Here is a 19,772-nt window from a genome sequence, read left to right as displayed (position 1 = left end):
TAGCTTATAATTCTACCCTCCACACATACATACCTACATTGGTTTGTAGCCTCTTCATTTTGTTTTTCCTATAAAGCCAATCCAATGTGAATTATGAGTTCCAGAAATTTCTCAAAGTATTTGTACCAATCTTTGTCCATTTCACATATCTAGTACTGGATTGAATTATCTTATTTTTATATTTCTGTAGCCATCAAAGGGAAACTTTGGCAGATAGGGGAAGTAAATAATATTTTTAGTCTAACATCTTGAATCATAATTATTACAATTTTAACTTAATCTTGTGACATCACTTGTGTTGTATGTATCTTCCATGGTAAACTAGAGTCCAGAAAGACAGTAGTTGTCTTCTTCTTCTTCTTTTTAAAAAAAGATTTTATTTATTTATTTATTTATTTTAATCATTTTATTTTTATTTATTTTCAGCATAACAGTATTCATTGTTTTTGTACCACACCCAGTGCTCCATGCAATCTGTGCCCTCTCTAATACCCACCACCTGGTTCCCCCAACCTCCCAGCCCCCCACCTCTTCAAAACCCTTCAGATTGTTTTTCAGAGTCCATAGTCTCTCATTGTTCACCTCCCCTTCCAATTTCCCCCAACTCCCTTCTCCTAACTCCCCATGTCCTCCATGCTATTTGTTATGCTCCACAAATAAGTGAAACCATATGATAATTGACTCTCTCTGCTTGACTATATTTATTTATTTAAGAGAGAGAGAGAGATAGAGAGCAGAGAGGGAAGGAGAGGGAGGAAACAATTTCCAGCAGACTCTGCAGTGAGACAGATCCTGACAGGGGGCTAGATCCCATGGCCCTGAGATCATGACTTGAGCCAAAACCAAGTCTGACACTCAACCCACTGAGCTACCCAGACACCCCAAAACAGGAATCTTCTGTGTGTTATTTACTTCTCAATACTAAGTGGCTGATTTACTTCCCAATACAATAAACATCTTAATAATTATTTGTATACAGGATGAATGCAAAAATGCAAAATGCAATGCATTTTGCAAAAAATGCAAAAACTTGATATCTCTGTTGTGAATCCCCTTTTTTCTTTTTTTCTTTCTCTCCTTCTTTCTTTCTTTCACTCTCTTTCTTCTTTCTTCCTTTCTTTCTTTGTTTCTTTTTTTTTTTTTAAAGATTTTATTTATTTATTTGTCAGAGAGAGAGAGAGAGTGCGAGAGTGAGCACAAGCAGATAGAGTGGCAGGCAGAGGCAGAGGGAGAAGCAGGCTCCCTGCTGAGCAAGGAGCCCGATGTGGGACTCGATCCCAGGACGCTGGGATCATGACCTGAGCCGAAGGCAGTGGCTTAACCCACTGAGCCACCCAGGCGTCCCTCTTTCTTTGTTTCTTTTAAATTAATTAAATTATATTTTTAAAAAAGATCTTATTTAGAGAGAAGAAGTGAGTGAGTGCACAAGCAGGGGGAGTGGCAGGTTTAGAGGGAGTAGCAGGCTTCCTTGTGAGCAATGAGCCCAATGGGGGACTTGATCCCAGACCTGGGATCATGACCTGAGTCAAGGGGAGATGCTTAACCAACTGAGCCACTCAGGTGTCCCTATTTCTTTCTTTTTAAGTAATTTTTAGTGTGATTTTCTGTTTAGGAGGGCAGATCTTCCATCCTAGAATTAGATGCTAATGATCTGATGGAGACAGGGTGCCACTTGATAGAAAAAAGCTCAGGAATGCTGTAGGTGATTGAAAGTGCAGATTTATCTCCTATCTCCTCTGTGTTCTTACTAGTTGAGACTGCTTATGAGGCATTATAGACTGATCAAAGTAAAGATGGTTAGAACCTAGTAAATTCCATTTGCAGTAAGTCATGACTGCAAAATATACGTGGGACCAGTGGACAAAGGGGAGGTCTTCAACATCATTCTCTTAATTCTACATCTTGGGATCCATTCCTACTTCTTCCCCCCTCTCCCCACCTTAACATAGGGAGATTTGATGTGAAAATTTGGCTTCAAATACAATTACCCAGCCATCTGCAAGGAGGACTGCAGAACCCACACAAACAGAGCCCTAGCTGAATGTAAAATGCAAAAAGAATGGTTGGCTTCTAGAGGTTTCTCTCCAGGAAACAGATCTCAGGGTTCTTATGCAGGCGTGTATGAGATATTTGAATACAATGTACAAGAGTCCACTGTGCTTATAGATCCTCCAGGCAGGCAGTGAAACAGAACATATTTCCTATGCTTGAGATGCATTAACCCTGCCCACTGCTCCAATCATCTCTGTCCAGTGGTATTAGTGATCCTTCTTCCCATATGGAAAACCAAGCAAGGGAGAGGAGGAGGGAAAGATAGAGGTTTCACTCCTATCATGTTCCTCTTGGGGTGAAGGGAATAAAGCCTTCCTCTGGAAGCAGAGTGGAGGAAATAAGTTTCTTCCCCAACAGGCAGCAGATGGCTCCTTTCACATTCTTTTGAATGAAGTTGATAATGTTACATGGACTGGGGGTTGGAAAAATGGCTTGGAGGATAGGAGCCGAAATTTTTTTTTTTTTTGTGGTGCGTCATAAATTATGTCTCAGTAGTTTCAAGAGAACAAAACCTTCCAGAGTATATTATCTTACCAACACAGAATTAAGTTGGGAAACAATACCAATGAGTTGTCATGAAAAGTCCTTAAATACTTGAAAACTAAATATCACACATCTAAATGATCCGTGGCTTAAATAAGAATCACAGCAGAAGTTAGAAAATATTTCAGACTGATTGTTAATAACATAGAGCAAAAGTTATGGGACATAGTATTCTTGGCTGCATGTTTTTCTCGTTTAGTACTCTGAATATATCATGCCAGCTCTTTCTGGCCTGCCAGGTCTCTGTGGATAAGTCTGCTACCAATCTAATATTTTTACCATTGTATGTTACAGACTTCGTTTCCCAGGCTGCTTTCAGGATTTTCTCTTTGTCACTAAGACTTGTAAATTTTACTATTAGGTGATGGGGTGTGAACCTATTCTTGTTGATTTTGAGGGGGGTTCTCTGCACCTCCTGGATTTTGATGCTTGTTCCCTTTGCCATATTAGGGAAATTCTCTCCAATAATTCTCTCCAATATACCTTCTGCTCCCCTCTCACTTTCTTCTTCTTCTGGAATCCCAATTATTCTAATGTTGTGTCATCTTATGGTGTCACTTATCTCTAGAATTCTCCCCTCATGGTCCAGTAGCTGTTTGTCCCTCTTTTGCTCAGCTTCTTTATTCTCTGTCATTTGGTCTTCTATATCACTAATTCTTTCATCTGCCTCATTTATCCTAGCAGTGAGAGCCTCCATTTTGATTGCACCTCATTAATAGCTTTTTAAATTTCAACTTGTTTAGATTTTAGTTCTTTTATTTCTCCAAAAAGGACTTTTATATCTCCTGAGAGGGTTTCTCTAATATCTTCTGTGCCTTTTTTGAGCCCGGCTAGAACTTTGAGAATCGTCATTCTGAACTCTAGATCTGACATATTACCAATGTCTGTATTGATTAGGTCCCAGCCTTCGGTACTGCCTCTTGTTCTTTTTTTTGTGGTGAATTTTTCCGCCTTGCCATTTTGTCCAGATAAGAGTATATGAAGGAGCAAGTAAAATACTAAAAGGGTGTCAAAGACCCCAGGAAAATATGCTTTAACCAAATCAGAAGAGACCCCAAATCATGGGGGGGAGAAAGGGGATAAAAAGAGCTTCAGAAAAAAAGGAAACAATTAAAAAAAGAAAACAAAAAAAGAAAAAAATATAAAAAAGAAAAAAATATATATTAGATAAACTAGTTAAAAAACGTTAAAAAAGAAAAGGGTAAAAGTTAAAAAAATTTAACAGTAGAAGAATAAAAAAATTGAAAAAAAATTAAGTTAACTGCAAGACTAAAGTATCACGGGGAGAAAGCCATGCGTTCTGTGCTTTGCTTTCTCCTCCTCTGGAATTCCGCTGCTCTCCTTGGTATTGAACCTGCACTCCTTGGTAGGTGAACTTGGTCCTGGCTGGATTTCTTGTTGATCATCTGGGGGAGGGGCCTGTTGTAGTGATTCTCAAGTGTCTTTGCCCCAGGCGGAATTGCACCACCCTTACCAGGGGCCGGGCTAAGTAATCCGCTCGGGTTTGCTTTCGGGAGCTTTTGTTCCCTGAATGCTTTCCGTTGAGTTCCAGAGGACGGGAATGAAAATGGCAGCCTCCCAGTCCCCGGCCCGGAGGAGCCGAGAGCTCGGGGCCCCACTCTTCAGTGCACCCTCAGAGAATAGCGCCCAATCACTCCTGTCTCCCTGGCCTCCGGCCATGCTCCAAGCTCACCCAGCCTGTGACCGGTTCAAGGTAACCCTGAGCTGAGAGCTCACTCCTCGGCTCTGTCTCTGTAGCCGGCTTCCCCGTTCTAATACCTGCAAGCTCTGTGACACTCAGACACCCCCAATCCTTCTGTGACCCTGTGGGACCTGGGTCCATGCTGACCCCGTGTGGGCTTCACCCTGGTTTAGTCTCTGGAGCGATGTCTCTCAGTGGAACAGACTTTTAAAAGTCCTGATTTAGTGCTCCATTTTTCTGCTGCTTGCCAGGAGCCGGCCCCTCCCCCATGGTCTATCTTCCCATTGCTTTGGATTTACTTCTCCACCAGTCCTACCTTTCAGAGAGTGGTTTTCTGTTTCTAGAATTGCTGTTCTTCTTCTCTTTGATCTCCCGTTGGGTTTGTAGGTGTTTGCAATGTTTAGATAAGCTATCTCGCTGATGATCTGCTACCTGATGTAGTCTCAGCCTGCTACATCTTTGCCATCTTGACTCTTCCCCTCAATCAGATGTGTTTTATCTCCAAAATGCAAGATTGACTTAACATCCAACAATCAATTGATGTAACATGCCATATCTGTGGAATATAAACCCAAACCACATGGTCATCTCAAGATGTAGAAAAAGCATTTGAAAAAAATCTAATACCCATTCAAGATAAAAATACTTACAAACTAGGAATAGAAGGGAATGCCCTCAACCTGATAAAGGGCATCTATTGAAACCCCACAGCTAACAGACTTGATGACACAAGATTGAAGGTTTTCCCTCTAAGATCAGGAATGAAATACATAGGTCTGTTCCCACCACTTCTATTGAACATTATACTGAAGTTCTAACCAGGACAGAGGCAAAAAACTAAAATAAAAGACATTCTGATTGTAAAGGAAGGAGTAAAACTATCTCTGTTTGCAGACAACATAGTCTTGTACATAGAGGATCCTAAGCAATCCACTAAAAGGTATTATAATATAAATGAGTTCCACAAGGTTGCAGGATATAAGGCCACTTATACAAAAATTGTTTTTTACACTAGTAATGAACTATTCAAAACTGAAATAAGAAAACAATTCCATTTAAAACACAATGAAATATTTAAGAGTAAATGTAAGAAAAGAAGTAAAAATTGTGTACTCTGAAAACTACAAAACATTTTGAAGAAATTAAAGATGAACTAAATAAAGGGAAACATATTTTGCGTTCATGGATCAGAAGAATTAATATCATTGAGATGACAGTACTCTTTAAATTGATCCATAGATTCAATGAAATCCCTATCAAAATTCTATCTGTGTTTTTGGGAGAAATGGACAAGTTCATTTTAAAATTCATGTGGAAATTCAAGGGACCTGGAAGAGCTAAACAATCTTAAAAAAGAACGAAGTTGGAGGACTCACACTTTTGAACTTACTACACAGTTATACTGATCAAAAAAGCATGGTATTGATATGAGGATATACATATAGTTCAATGGAATAGAACTGCAAATTCAGAAATAAACTATCACACTTATGATTAACTGTTTTCAACAAACTTATCAAGTCAGTTCAATGGGAGAAGAGTCTTTTCAATAAATGGTACTGGGATAATTGGATATCCACATGTAATAGAATGAAGTTGGACCCTTTCCTCATTTATCATATATAAAAATTAACTTGAAATGGATCATAGGCTTAAATGTAAGAACTAAACTATAAAACCATTAGAAGATAATATAGGAACAAAACTTTAAGACATTGGGTTAGGCAAAATCTATGAGATCAAAAGCACAAGCAACAAAGAAAAATATATAAATTAGACATCATCAAAATTAAAAACATTTGTGCTTCAAGGGATACCATCAATGCATTAAAAAGACAACATACAAAATAAGAGAATATACATGTGAATCATGTATCTGATAAGGAACTTGTATGTAGAATATTCAAGGAACTCTTACAACCCAATAACAAAAGGACAAACAACCCAACTAAAATTCCAGTTTAAAAAATGGGCAACAGATCTGAATGGACATTTCTCTAAAGAAGATATGCATATAGCCAATAAGCTCAACTTCATTAGTCATCAGGTAGTGCAAATCAAAACCACAATGGAATACCACTTCACACTAACTAGAATGCCTATCATCAAAAAGATAGAAATGAAAAATGGACTTTTTTTTTTTTTTTTAGAGAGAAAGTGCACAAGAGCAGGGAGGGAGGGAGAGGGGGGCAGAGGGAGAGGAAGACAGAGTATCTTTTTTTTTTTTTTTAAAGATTTTATTTATTTATTTGACAGAGAGAGATCACAAGTAGACAGAGAGGCAGGCAGAGAGAAAGAGAGAGAGAGGGAAACAGGCTCCCCACTGAGCAGAGAGCCCGATGCGGGACTCGATCCCAGGACCCTGAGATCATGACCCGAGCCGAAGGCAGCGGCTTAACCCACTGAGCCACCCAGGCGCCCCTGAAGAGAGAGTATCTTAAGCAGATTCAACACCTAGTGTGGAGCACAATGTGGAGCTCAATCTCATGATCCTGAGGTCATGACCTGTGCCCAAATCAAGAGTCAAATGCTTAACCAACTGAACAACCCCGGTGACCCCCAAATGGATTTCTTATTGTAGAATGGTCTTAGAGTTTTAGAATAGTGTTATCTGTGGAGATAGTGTAGAGAGTTCCCATGTATTTCCACTCCCAGTTTCTCTATTATTAATAACTTATCTGGTACAGTACATTTTTCACTTTTAATGAACTAATATTGATAGAATATTAACTAAAGTGCATACTTTATTCAGATATTTTTAGTTTTTACCTGATATCTTTTTTTCTGTTCCAGGATTCCACCAGGACATAACATTGCATTTAAAACCATTTTGATTCATGGTTTTCTTATGATTAGACCAGGGTTATGTGTTTTTGGAGAAGGACCATAGGGGTAAAGTGCTGTTCTTATATCATATCAAAGATACTTATGAACACAATTTATCAGTGTTGGTGTGAACTTGATAACCTAGCTGATATGGTTGGTGTTTGTCATGTTTCTTCATTTGTAAATTTATTCTTTCTCCCACTTCCCATGCTGTGCTCTAGTTGAGGGTGGTGTATGTACATAAATTATTTGGAAATTTTGTACATGGAATATTTGTCTGTTATCCTCCATTCATTTATTTGTTGTATCATTTATTTATATTAGTGTGGTATATTAGTGTGGGATATTTTGTACATTGAATATTAACCTCATACTAGGACTTCTGATGTATAAAGAACTTAGAAGTCATCATTCCTGTCCTGACAAGAAGAAAAGTCAGAAAAAAGGAATATTAATAACTTTTCTTGTATCCATTAGGGAATTGGTTGTTACAGGACAAAAAGCCTCCCTAAAATTTGATGAGATAGAAAAACACTGGTTTTCCTACCTGGTTACTTAGAGTAGAAGCTGCTGGAGTGGCAAACTGGTAGGAAGACTTCAAAGGTAATATTGAAATATTGCTGGATTACAAATGTGGTCTAGCATGAGAATGAGAAATAGGCAGGGGCTGCAGTTTTACAGAGGCTCCATTCTATATTATTTACAGCAATCTCTGCAGATTCTCACAGTAAAGATCCAAGAGGAGACCCCTGGCATGGGGAGGGGAAAAGTTAACATTGTGAAATAATCCCAGAGCATTTTCATGATAAAGTTTTCCTCTCCAGGAGAAGAGACTTACTAGAACCATATCCCATGTAGAGGAAGGTTATTCCTCTGACTCCAGGAAGTCAGTTAGCCCTGTCACCTCTGTTCTCTGATGAGACCAAGAAAAGTGGTTGGTTTTCAGTTTGTCCAGCTTTATCTTGTTGTAAGAATGGGAGTGACGACTTCTGAACTTCCTTTACGATTTGGAGTGAAAGGAAGTTTCTCCGAGTCTCCCATAATTTTTACTGATTTGTTAGTTTTCCAAACACTATATCCATTTAAAAAAATCTTTGTCCATCATTTCTACTTGTTCTCACCCAGAGTCTTTCAGTTATCCTATCAGTCATTAATAGAAATGGAATCCAATCTCTTGGATAACCAGAGGAAAAGAGATTCTAGTATCTTTCTCTTTGGACTTATTTTTTCCTCCCTGAAATTTAAAAAGATCTCAAGGACTTGGTCCAGACATCATATAGAAAGAATAGCAGGGTCTGACCCATCCATTAGTGTGCTGCTGTTTATCAGCTGTCAGTGCTTTTGTTTTTGGTATATGGAATCACAATTTAAAAAAGGTGAAAGCACCTGGTCCAATTCTGCCTTGACATTAGGTGTAATAAAACTCTATCTAACTTGCTCTGTCAATGGAAAGATTATTCAATTCCTTAAGGATTAATGGCCTAAAATTCTCACAGTTCAGTTTCCAAATTTACTGGCACAAGTTAGGTTTCTCTTTGAAAAGTGTGCCATAATGCCATGTGATTGGGTCAGCATGAGATGCAATCATATCCACATGTTATATTGAAGCCAACATTCCACCCTTATTGAGCTATACTCTGGCATTGAAATAAATAAAAAAAATGACCAATTTTCCCTTCTTTTTGTTCCTAAACATCTGTCATTTCTCTTATGGAAAAAGTTTCTCTTCAGATACTTCTGATATTCTTTACACTTTCAGTGACCCATTGGACATCATTGGGGTTGTCTTAATTCATTAGTGAAGTTCAAGTAATGTTGAATGTTAACAAAAAACAGTTGGGATATTCCTCTTTGGGCTCTAATGCAAATAAACTCAAGAGTTGGTGAAGACTTTATAAAGTAATAAAATACTGTCAAATTCTTGACTTACATTTATATAACTAACAGGATCCTCGAGGGGGACTCTAGAGGATTTAAAATGTGCTATATTTACTATTGGACAGGAAGAATCCTGCCAACTTTTAAATGGAAAATTCTTTTATTAAGAGACATGTGATTTGTAGTCTCACTTGGATATCATTCCTTTTTATTTTCATCTTTATTTATGTTTTTAAAAGTTAGTAGCAAGGTTGAATAGAGAGAAAAGGGTTAAGAACAGGGTTTGCTTGGGTTCTAAAGTCACTGCCAACTTCTTTCCCACTTCACCTTGGATAAGTTTCTTAATAACAATTGTGTCATCTAAATAACAGTTGGACTTGTTTCATAGGGTTGTTATGCAATTATATGAGTTAATATTTGTGAAATGTTTCGAACAGTGCCTGGCACATAGTGTATGCTATACAAAACAGGTGAATTAATATGAATTGATGTTCCTAACAATTGGGAGACATGCAATCTTAACCCAGGGCTGTTACACTCGAAAGCCTGTGCTCTCTCTTTAACACCAGTTATAAAACACTGCCATTTAAAGTTGGTTCACTTCCTGGAAACGTTGTCGCCCAAACCAAGCACCTTCTGGAAGCCTACTCTCAGCTCCTGGGTTCGGAGGGCATACACCATGGGGTTAAAGGCTGGGGGCATGACATTGTGTAGCACATTGAAGAGAGCAGGGATGACAGGGACCTTTCTTCCTGCCAGCTGGGTGACAGACACAACAATAACAGCGGTGTAGAAAAAGAGAATGAGGATGAGATGGGAGCTGCAGGTACTCAGGGCCTTTGATGTTGCTTCAGCAGAGTTCAGCCTCAGCACGGAGCAAATAATCAAAGCATAGGAAGCAAACACCAGACCCATGTCACTCCCGACCATAACCCATACCAACGCCAACTGGTAAAATCTGTTAATTGTGATGTCATCACAGGCCAGACTGGTGACCCCCAAATTAGAGCACAGGCAGTGGTCAATTTCATTCCTGGAGCAGTAGTGTTGCTGGGCAGCCAGTACAGGCACTGGGATGGTCAAGAGGCCATTCCTGAGCACCATGGACAGTGTGGCTTTGATCACAAAAGCCTCAGTGACTATGGAGGGGTAACGAAGTGGGTAGCAGATGGCTACATATCTATCGACAGCCATGCAGAGGAAGATGCCTGACTCCATGCCCATAAAAGAGTGGATGGCATAGATCTGAGCAAAGCACTCAGGGAGGCTGATGGCCTTGGCCTCAAACCAGAGAATGGCGAGTATCTTGGGCATGATAGTGGTAGCCAGGCCAATGTCCACTATAGCCAAGATACCAAGGAGCCAATACATGGGCTGGTGCAGGGAAGGCTCATGTTGGATGGTGATTAAGATGAGGATGTTGGCACCAAGAGCTAAGATGTAGAGCAGAGCCAGGGGCAGGGAGAGCCAGTGCTGCCACTCGTGAATGCCTGGGAGCCCCATGAGGATGAACTCAGACACTTGGAACATGGAGCTATTGTTTATACTCAGGGTAGTATCCATATTGTAGGATGTCTTCTTCTCAGCATCTGCCTGTGGATTAAGGGAAGCAAGGATAGTCTGTGTTTAGCTTAGGTGAAGGTCAAAATTTGTGTACAGGTATAAGATTCACAAACAATAATTTGGTCTTTTAAATATAATGCATTCTTTATCCCCTTGAGGTTCTGGGAAAAAGTAATTAAGAATAAAAGAATGTTCAATATAGATAAGATAAAGATTTAATATAATAAAAGTGAAGATTTATTGATTTTATGCACCTGGAATCCTGCATAGAAATTTGTTTTCTCATAGTTTTATAGGCAAAAAGTCCAAAATCAAGGTGTTGGCAGTTCTGGTTTCTTCTAAGTCCTCTCTTGTTGGCTTTTAGATAGTTATCTTCTTCTGGTGTCTTCATGTCATCTAGTCTTGTGAATGCACATGTCTGTGTCCAGATTTCTTCTTTTGGACCCTAGTCACCTTGGATTACGGCCTGTGGTCAAGATTTCATTTTAACTTAATTACCTCTTTAAAGACCTTTTTTCCAACTGTTAATTCTGAGGTACTAGAGAATAGAATTTCAGTATATGAATTGAGGGATACAATTGAGCCGTAACAAGTAAGTAAATTTAGGGAGTAGAGGTGATGTCTCCATTCCAGGGGATCTTCAGAAAGAGAAAAAAAAAGCAGCAGTTAGAGCTCTAACCAGGTTTTTTAAGTGCCCTGTTGCTGGAAAATAGTTTCCGACCTAAAACACTTCATTTAATCTTCACCAAACAGGTGTAATTCATATGAGGAAACAGACTGAATGATTTATCTAAATAAGGATCATGTGTCGAAATCACTAATAAGTGTCAAAGCTACAGCAAAATTTTAATGGTATGCATTTAAATTCAGCATTCCTTCTATAAACTCTTAGTGGATAGCTCAGTACCCTATAGAATAGCATTTGTTTCCTCTTCTGATTATTAAAGTAATGTTAAAGACATATCTAGGGCTATATTTTTAAATCACCAACATTTTTAACAAAAGATAGAAGGAGGGACTAATGGCAATAAACTTTTATTTATTTTTTCTTTTCAAGATTTTATTTGTTTATTTAGATTTTATTTATTTATTTGACAGACAGAGATCACAGTAGGCAGAGAGGCAGGCAGAGAGGGGGTGGGAAGCAGGCTCCCCACTGAGCAGAAAGCCTGATGTGGGGCTCAATCTCAGGACTCTGAGATCATAACCTGGGCCAAAGGCAAAGGCTTAACCCACTGAGCCATCCAGGCATCCCACAAGATTTTATTTAAATTCAAGTTAGTCCACATATAGTATAGTATACTTTCAGGAAGAACTTAGTAATTCATCAGTTGCATATAAGACCCACTGCTCATTACATCAAATGCCCTCCTTAATGCACATAGCCCAGTTTCCCCATCCCCCCTACCCCTCTCCCCTCCAGCAACCCTCAGTTCATTTCCTAGAGTTAAGAGTCTCTTATGGTTTGCCTCCCTCTCTGTTTTCATCTCACTTTATTTTTCCTTCCCTTTCCTTATGTTCGTCTGTTTTTGTTTCTTAAATTCCAAATGGCAATAAACTTTTAACAACTTATAGATTTCTGTATGGTACAAGTTGGAAATACAGCATGCATTTTTTTTTTTGCACACATTTAGACTTTTTTTTTCTTTGTTTAAGTAATTTCATAGCTTACCCTTGGCCCTTTCACACTTGGTCCTTTTCATTTTTACATTCTTGATTTGTTAATTCTTTAATCTTTGGAGAACTTTTCAAATAATTGTACCAAAAAGTGTACTTGAGAGCTTGATATTGGCAAAATGGTGAACTAGGAAGCTCTCTAGGTCTTTGTTCTACCACAGAACACTAATAAAGCAACAGATTGGCCAAAATAGCATTGTGGGAGTTCTAGGAACTAAGAAACTAAGTGAGGATCTATCTATAGGCACCAAGTAAATGCCCAACCAAGGAAATGCCACACTCACAATTGCAGGATTTTTCATGGCATTTTTTCTCACTTTTGCTTTGCTGTCTCCCTTGAGCAGGGTGGTACATGCAGGAGGAATCCATCCAAATCTTAGTTCCTCCCTTGAGATGTAAGGAGACCATACATCTCCCTTGAGATGTATGGTCTTTTGACTGGAAAATCTCATCCTTTTGAGGTTGTCCCATCATCTTAGAGCTCAGCCTCATTCCTGTCCTGTTTTCTGATCATAGACCTTTGTTTCTACAAAAGTGAAGAGCCTATGAGAGGGAGGTACTAGAGATGAAGATCAAATAAGGAAAGGCAGGGGTGCCTGGGTGGCTCAGTGGGTTAAACCCTCTGCCTTCGGCTCAGGTCATGATCTTGGGGTCCTGGGATAGAGCCCCACGTCGGGCTCTCTGCTCAGCAGGGAGCCTGCTTCCCCCCCTCTCTCTGCCTGCCTCTCTGTCTACCTGTGATCTCTGTCTGTCAAATAAATAAAATCTTTAAAAAAAAATAGGAAAGGCAGCCATGGAAGCCAAAGATAAGGCATGTAGTAATCAAATTCAGAGTTCAGGACAGAATTACTGGAATGTGAGATGTATACATCCCCTCACCTCTCAGGATGTACATTATTGGTTGTTTTCCTTATTACTTCAGGAGAGTCTTTGAAGAGGTTCTCAGACTGGCACTGCTTTCTGTGGCTGCTTCTGCTCTCCTGGCTTTGGCTGCCTGTGTTCAGCCTTTTGTTGTTCAGACCACATCTGTAGCTTTGTTTGACATCCCTGGAGTGTGGGGTTTTAGAATAAATTAGATCCTGGGGATGCCCTGATTTGATGTGCTGCTCTTTAAGCCCTCCCCACTCTATTCTAAGCATCTTCCAGGGACTAATGCTTTTTTACATTGAAATGGGAAAAGGGCTCTAGTGCCCTTAGGGGTTAGTTAAGTAATTTCAGGGAGTAGACTGATTCAACACTAATCTCACTCAGGGCAGCCCACCAGATGGACATCTTTCCACTCCAGACTCCCCACAGTTTAACTCACCCTTCTCTGATGAATAATGCCCCCTCAAATTAAAGGACAGTTCTGAAGTACTCCCCCCTTCAGATATATTTTTCCTTCATATCCCTTCCAGGGATTGCTCCTATCTATTTTCCCCTTTACAAACTTTGTGAGTAACCTCTTTGTTAATTCTTCTTCATCTCCTCCATACTTATTTCATTGCAATTTAATTTTTGTTTCAACATTGTACAGAAATTACTCTCGCTAATGCTTGCTCTCAAATTGCCCCAAATAATGGATTTTTAGAATGTAGTCTTGCCTGAACCCTCTCTGGTCTTAGTCTGTGTTCATTAGTTCCTTATAGGACCACTTGCCTCTCTTGTCTTTTGTGACTTGGTACTTTTAGTGTTAATTAAACTGAAATAATGGAGTGATATTAAACCTGTATTATAAACTTGATATTAAACTTCAGATCAAATGCTCCTTAATGATAAGTGTATTTGTTGATAATTCTGTCTAAAATTCAGTCCCAATTCTATCATTCTTTGCATTATTTCTAGGGTACTTAATCACAGCATGCCAAAGTATGGGACTATTTCTTTGTCATTCTGATTTGTAAAATTATTCTCTTATTCTTTGGGTTGTCTTCTTACTTTTTTTGATGGTATCCTTTGAAACACAAACATTTTTAATTTTGATAAAGTCCAATTTGTCTATTTTTCCCTCTCATCCTGTACTTTTGGTATCATGGCTAGGAAGGCTCTGCCTAACAAGTCATAAAGATTTAATTGTACATTTTTTTTCTAAGAGATTTGTAGTTTAAATTTTCATATTTAGGTCTGTGTCTCATCTTAAGTTAATTTTTGGATATGGTGGAAAGAGGGGTTCAACTTCTTTCTTTGCACATGGATATTCAGTGCTTTTAGCACTATTTGTGCTAAAAGACTATTCTATTCTCATTGAATGATCTTGGCACCCTTGTTAAAAATCATTTGACCATAAATGTATGAGTTTATTTGTGAACTTTTTTTTTTTTTTGAGATTTATTTATCTGAGAGAGACAGAAAGCACGAATGGGGAGCAAGGGAAGAGGGAGAGAAAGAAGGCTCAGCAGGGAGCCTGATGTGGTACTTGATCCCAGGACCCTGGGATCTTGATCTGAACTGAAGGCAGATGCTTAACAGACTGACACCCAGGTGCCCTATTTGTGGACTCTTACTTCTGTTGCATTCAATTATTTGTCTATATTTATGTCAATACCACATTGTTTCACTTTGCTTTTTTTTTAAATTTAATTTTGTTTTTTCAGTGTTCCAAGATTCATTGTTTATGCACCACACCCAGTGCTCCATGCAAAACGTGCCCCCCCTTAATACCCACCACCAGGCTCACCCATCTCCCCACTCCACTCCTCTCCAAATCCCTCAGATTGTTTCTCAGAGTCCACAGGCTCTCATGCTTTGTCTCCCCCTCTGATTTACCCCAATTTACACAGCCATCAGAAAGTATGAATACCCAATCAACCTTGATGGGACTGGAGGAGATTATGCTGAATGAAATAAGTCAGCAGAGAAAGTCAATTATCATACGGTTTCACTTAGTTGTGGAGCATAAGGAATAACATGGAGGACATTAGGAAAAGGAAAGGAAAAGTCGACTGCTTTGTAATCATTTTTGAAATTGGGATATGTGGGTTCTTCAGCTTTGATTTTTTCCATGATTGTTTTGACTCAAAGTCCCTTGAAATTCTGCATGAATTTTATGATCAGCTTGTCCATTTCTTAAAAAAAATTAGTATTTTGCTAGGGTTGTATTGAATCTCTGGATTAATTTGGGGAATACTATCTGAACCATATTAAGTCTTCCAACCATGAACACAGATGTCTTTCCATTCATTTAGTTCTGCTTTAATTTCATTTATTTATTATTTGTTTAAAATTTGTTTAAAATTTAAATTCAATTTAATTAACATATACTGTATTATTAGTTTCAGAGGTAGAGTTCAGTAATTCATCAGTTGCATATAACACCCAATGATCGTTGTATCAAGTGTTCTCCTTAATGCCCATCATCCAATTACCTCATGCCCCCACCTTTCTCTCCTCCAGCAAGCCTCAGTTTGTTTCCTAGAGTTAAGCATCTCTTACGGTTTTCCTCCCTCTCTGTTTTCATACTTTAATTTCTTTTAGAAATGGTTTGTAATTTTCATTGTACAAGTGTTGTACCTCCTTGGTTAAATTTATTCTTAAGTATTTTATACTTTTTATTAGTATTTTATACTGATTAATGGTATTGCAAATTGAGTTATTTCTTAATTCCATTTTTGAATTGTTAATTGCTAATGTATACAAATATACCTGATTTTTTAAATGTTAATGTATCCTGCAACATTTCTGAATTTATTAGCACTAATTTTTTTTGTGAGTTCTTTACAATTTTCTATATATAAGATCATGCCATCTGTGAATATAGTTCTACTTCTTCCTTTTTTACTTGAATACTCTTTATTTATTTTTACTGCCTAATTGTCTAGTCAGTCTACCTAAAGGTTTGTCAATTTTGTTGATCTTTCCAAAGAGTTGAATCCTGGTTTTGTTGATTTTCTTTATTCTTTTCTATTCTCTATTTCATTTATTTCTACTGTAATCTTTAGTTTTTCCATCTTTCTTCTTGCTTTGTATTTAGTTTGTTGTTCTTTCCTAGTTAAGCAGGAAAGTTAGGTTTTTGATTTAAGATCTATTTTATTTTTTAATGTACCTGTTATAGGTCTAAATTTTGAGCAATGCTTTTGACATATCCCATAAATTTTGGTATGGTGTATATTCATTTTTATTCTTACCAAGTATTTTCTAATTTTCTTTTTGATTTCCTCTTTGACCCAACTTTTTAAAGATGTGTGTTTTTTAATTTTCATGTCTTTTTAAATTTCCAGTTTTCCTTCTATTATTGAGTTTTAATTTCATTCCATTGTGATTAGAGAAGATATTTTGTATGATTTCAGTCTTTTTATATTTACTAATTCTTGTTTTGTGGCCTAATGTACGATTTATCCTGTAGAATGTTCTATGTGCCCTTAAAATGAATGTGCATTTTGCTCTTGTTGGGTTGAATGTTCTATATATAACCATTAGGTCTAGCTGGTTTATAGTGTTGTTCAAGTTTTCTATTTCTTTATCTTATGTGTAGCTGTTTCATCCATTGTTGAAAGTGGTTGTTGAAATCCCCAAATATTATTGTTGAACTCTTGACATTTTCCCTCAATTCTGTCATTTTTTGCAGCTTTGTTGTTTGGTGGATATAATTGCTTTATTGTCACAGTTCCTTGACGGATTTACCTTTTGTTATCATATAATATCCTTCTACATCTCATGTAGCAATTTTTAAAATCTAAAGTCTAATCTGATTTTAAGTATACTAATATATATCATAACTTTCTTTGGTCGCTATTTGCATGGATTATCTTTTTCTTTTCTTTCACTTTCAATTTATTTGTGTTTTTGGTTTTAAAGTGAGTCTCTTTGTAGACATCAAATAGTTAGATCATGTTTTATTTAATCCATTCTACCAATTTCTGCCTTATAATTGGAGAACTCAGCTAGTTAAATTTAAAGTCATTATGGATAAGGACGGACTTCTGCCATTTTGCTAATTGCCTTCTACATGTCTTGTATTTTTTGTATTCCTGAATTTCTCAAGTCTATGTGTTATACAAATATATTACAGTATACTATTTTGATTCCCTTCTCCTTTTTTTCCTCATTTATTTTATTGTATATGTTTTGGTTATTTTTTTTTAGTCTTGTCCTGAAGATTACAATTAACACCTTAATTTATTATAATTTTGTTTGAATTAATACCAATTTAGTTTCAATAATATTCACAATACTTTGCTTTTTATATAGTTCCATCCCTTTATCTTGTTATTGTCACAAATTACAACTTTATGTGAATCCTTTAACATAAATTTATAATTTTTGTTTTGTAGTACTTTAAATCATAAAGAAAAAATGTTTTTTAAGAAATATATAATTGTCTTTTTAAAAAATTAAAAAAAATTAATTCCACTCAGGTTAACATACAATGTTATATTAATTTCAGGTATGCAACACAGTGACTCAACAATTCTATACATTAGTCAGCACTCATCACAATAAGTGTACTCTTAATATCCTTCACTTATTGTACCCATTCCCCCCAACCACCTCCCCTCTGGTAACAATCAGTTTGTTCTTTATAGGTAAGAGCCTACTTTTTGGTTTGTCTCCTTTTTCCCTTTTATTCATTTGTTTTGTTTCTTAAATTCTGCATATGGGGGCACTTCAGTGGCTCAGTTGATTGAGAATCAACTCGGTTTCAGCTCAGGTCATGGTCTTGGGGTTGTGGGATCAAGCCCCATGCCAGGCTCTGTGTTCAGAAGGCAGTCTGCTTGAGAATCTTTTTTTCCCTCTACTCTTCCCCCTGTTCACACACTCTCTCTCTTTATCAAATAAATATATCTTAAAAAAAATTCCACATATGAGTGAACCACCAGGCTCACCTAACCTCCCACCACTCCTCCCCTCCAAAACCTTCAGTTTGTTTCTCAGAGTCCACAGTCTCTCATGGTTCATCTCCCTCTCCAATTTCCCCCAACTGCCTTCTCCTTTCCATCTCCCCATGTCCTCTGTGTTATTCCTTATGCTCCACAAAGCAAAACCATATGATAACTGACTCTCTCTGCTTGACTTATTCACTCAGCATAACCTCTAACAGTCCTGTCCATGTTGATACAAAAGTTGGTTATTCATCCTTTCTGATGGAGGCATAGTACTCCATAGTATATATGGACCACATCTTCTTTATCCATTCATCCACTGAAGGGCATCTTGATTCTTTTCACAGCTTAGCAACTGTAGCCATTGCTGCTGTGAACATTGGGGGACAGATGGCCCTTCTTTTCATTACATCTGTATCTTTGGGGTAGTGCAATTGGAGGGTCACAGGGAAGCTCTATTTTTACCTTCTTAAGGAATCTCCACACTGTTTTCCAAAGTGGCCAAACCAATTTGCTTTCCCACCAACAATGTAAGAGGGTTCCCCTTTCTCTACATCCTCTCCAACACATGTTGTTTACTGTCTTGTGAATTTTGGCCATTTTAACTCGTGTAAGGTGTTATCTCAATGTGGTTTTGATTTGAATTTCCCTGATGGCTAGTGATGATGAACATTTTTTCATGTGTCTGTTATCTCTTTCTATGTCTTCATTGGAGAAGTGTCTGTTCATGTCTTCTGCCCATTTTTTAACATGATTATCTGTTTTGTGTGTGTTGAGTTTGAGGAATTCTTAATATGTCTTGGATATCAGCCCTTTGTCTGTACTGTCATTTGTGAATATTTTCTCCCATTCTGTGGGTTACTTCTTTGTTCTGCTGATTGTTTCCTTTGCTGTGCAGAAGATTTTGATCTTGATGAAGTCCCAAAAGTTCATTTTCACTTTTGTTTCCTTTGCCTTTGGAGGCATACCTTGAAAGAAGTTTTTGTGGCCGATGTCAAAGAGGTTACTGCCTATGTTCTCCTCTAGGATTCTGAGGGATTCCTGCCTCATGTTGAGGTCTTTTATCCATTTCGAGTTTATCTTTGTGTATGGTGTAAGAGAATGGTCAAGTTTCATTCTCCTACACATAGCTGTCCAATTTTCCCAGCACCATTTATTGAAGAGACTGTCTTTTTTCCACTGTATATTTTTTCCTGCTTTGTCGAAGATTATTTGACCATAAAGTTGAGGGTCCATATCTGGGCTCTCTACTCTGTCCCACTGGTCTATGTGTCTGTTTTTGTGCTAGTACCATGCTGTCTTGGTGATCACAGCTTCATAGTAAACTTGAAATCAAGCAATGTCATGTCCCCAGTTTTGTTTTTCTTCTATAACATTTCCTTAGCAATTTGGGGTCTCTTATGGTTCCATACAAATTTTAGGATTGTTTGCTCCAGCTCTTTGAAAAATGCCGGTGGAATTTTGATTAGAATGAAATCGAAAGTATAGATTGCTCTAGGCAGTATAGACATTTTAACAATGTTTATTCTTCTGATCCATGAGCATGGAATGGTCTTCCATCTTTTTGTGTCTTCTTCAATTTCTTTCATGAGTGTTCTGTAGTTCCTTGAGTACAGATCCTTTACCTTTTTGGTTAGGTTTATTCCCAGGTATCTTATGGTTCTTGGTGCTATAGTAAATGGAATTGATTCTCTAATTTCCCTTTCTGTATTTTCGTTGTTAGTGTATAAGAA

General features: G+C 37.7%; 1 protein-coding gene across 1 annotated transcript; it reads right to left on the bottom strand.

Annotated features, from left to right (window-relative positions):
- Nucleotides 1–9,598: 9,598 nt before the first annotated feature.
- Nucleotides 9,599–10,564, bottom strand: LOC111159591 (olfactory receptor 688-like). Its single transcript, XM_022522127.1, has one exon. It carries the CDS (start codon nt 10,562–10,564, stop codon nt 9,599–9,601), a length of 966 nt encoding a protein of 321 aa, XP_022377835.1.
- Nucleotides 10,565–19,772: the final 9,208 nt, after the last annotated feature.

Source organism: Enhydra lutris, unplaced genomic scaffold (assembly GCF_002288905.1).
Source record: "Enhydra lutris kenyoni isolate GAN:26980312 unplaced genomic scaffold, ASM228890v2 scaffoldscaffold68, whole genome shotgun sequence".
In the NCBI taxonomy this organism is placed as follows: domain Eukaryota; kingdom Metazoa; phylum Chordata; class Mammalia; order Carnivora; family Mustelidae; genus Enhydra; species Enhydra lutris.
Note: the sequence above shows the minus strand (reverse complement) of the source record. Positions and strands in the feature narration are given on the sequence as shown.

Coding starts and splice junctions, on each gene's coding strand:
- LOC111159591 (XM_022522127.1), bottom strand. CDS start 10,564: ATGGATACTACCCTGAGTATAAACAATAGCTCCATGTTCCAAGTGTCT.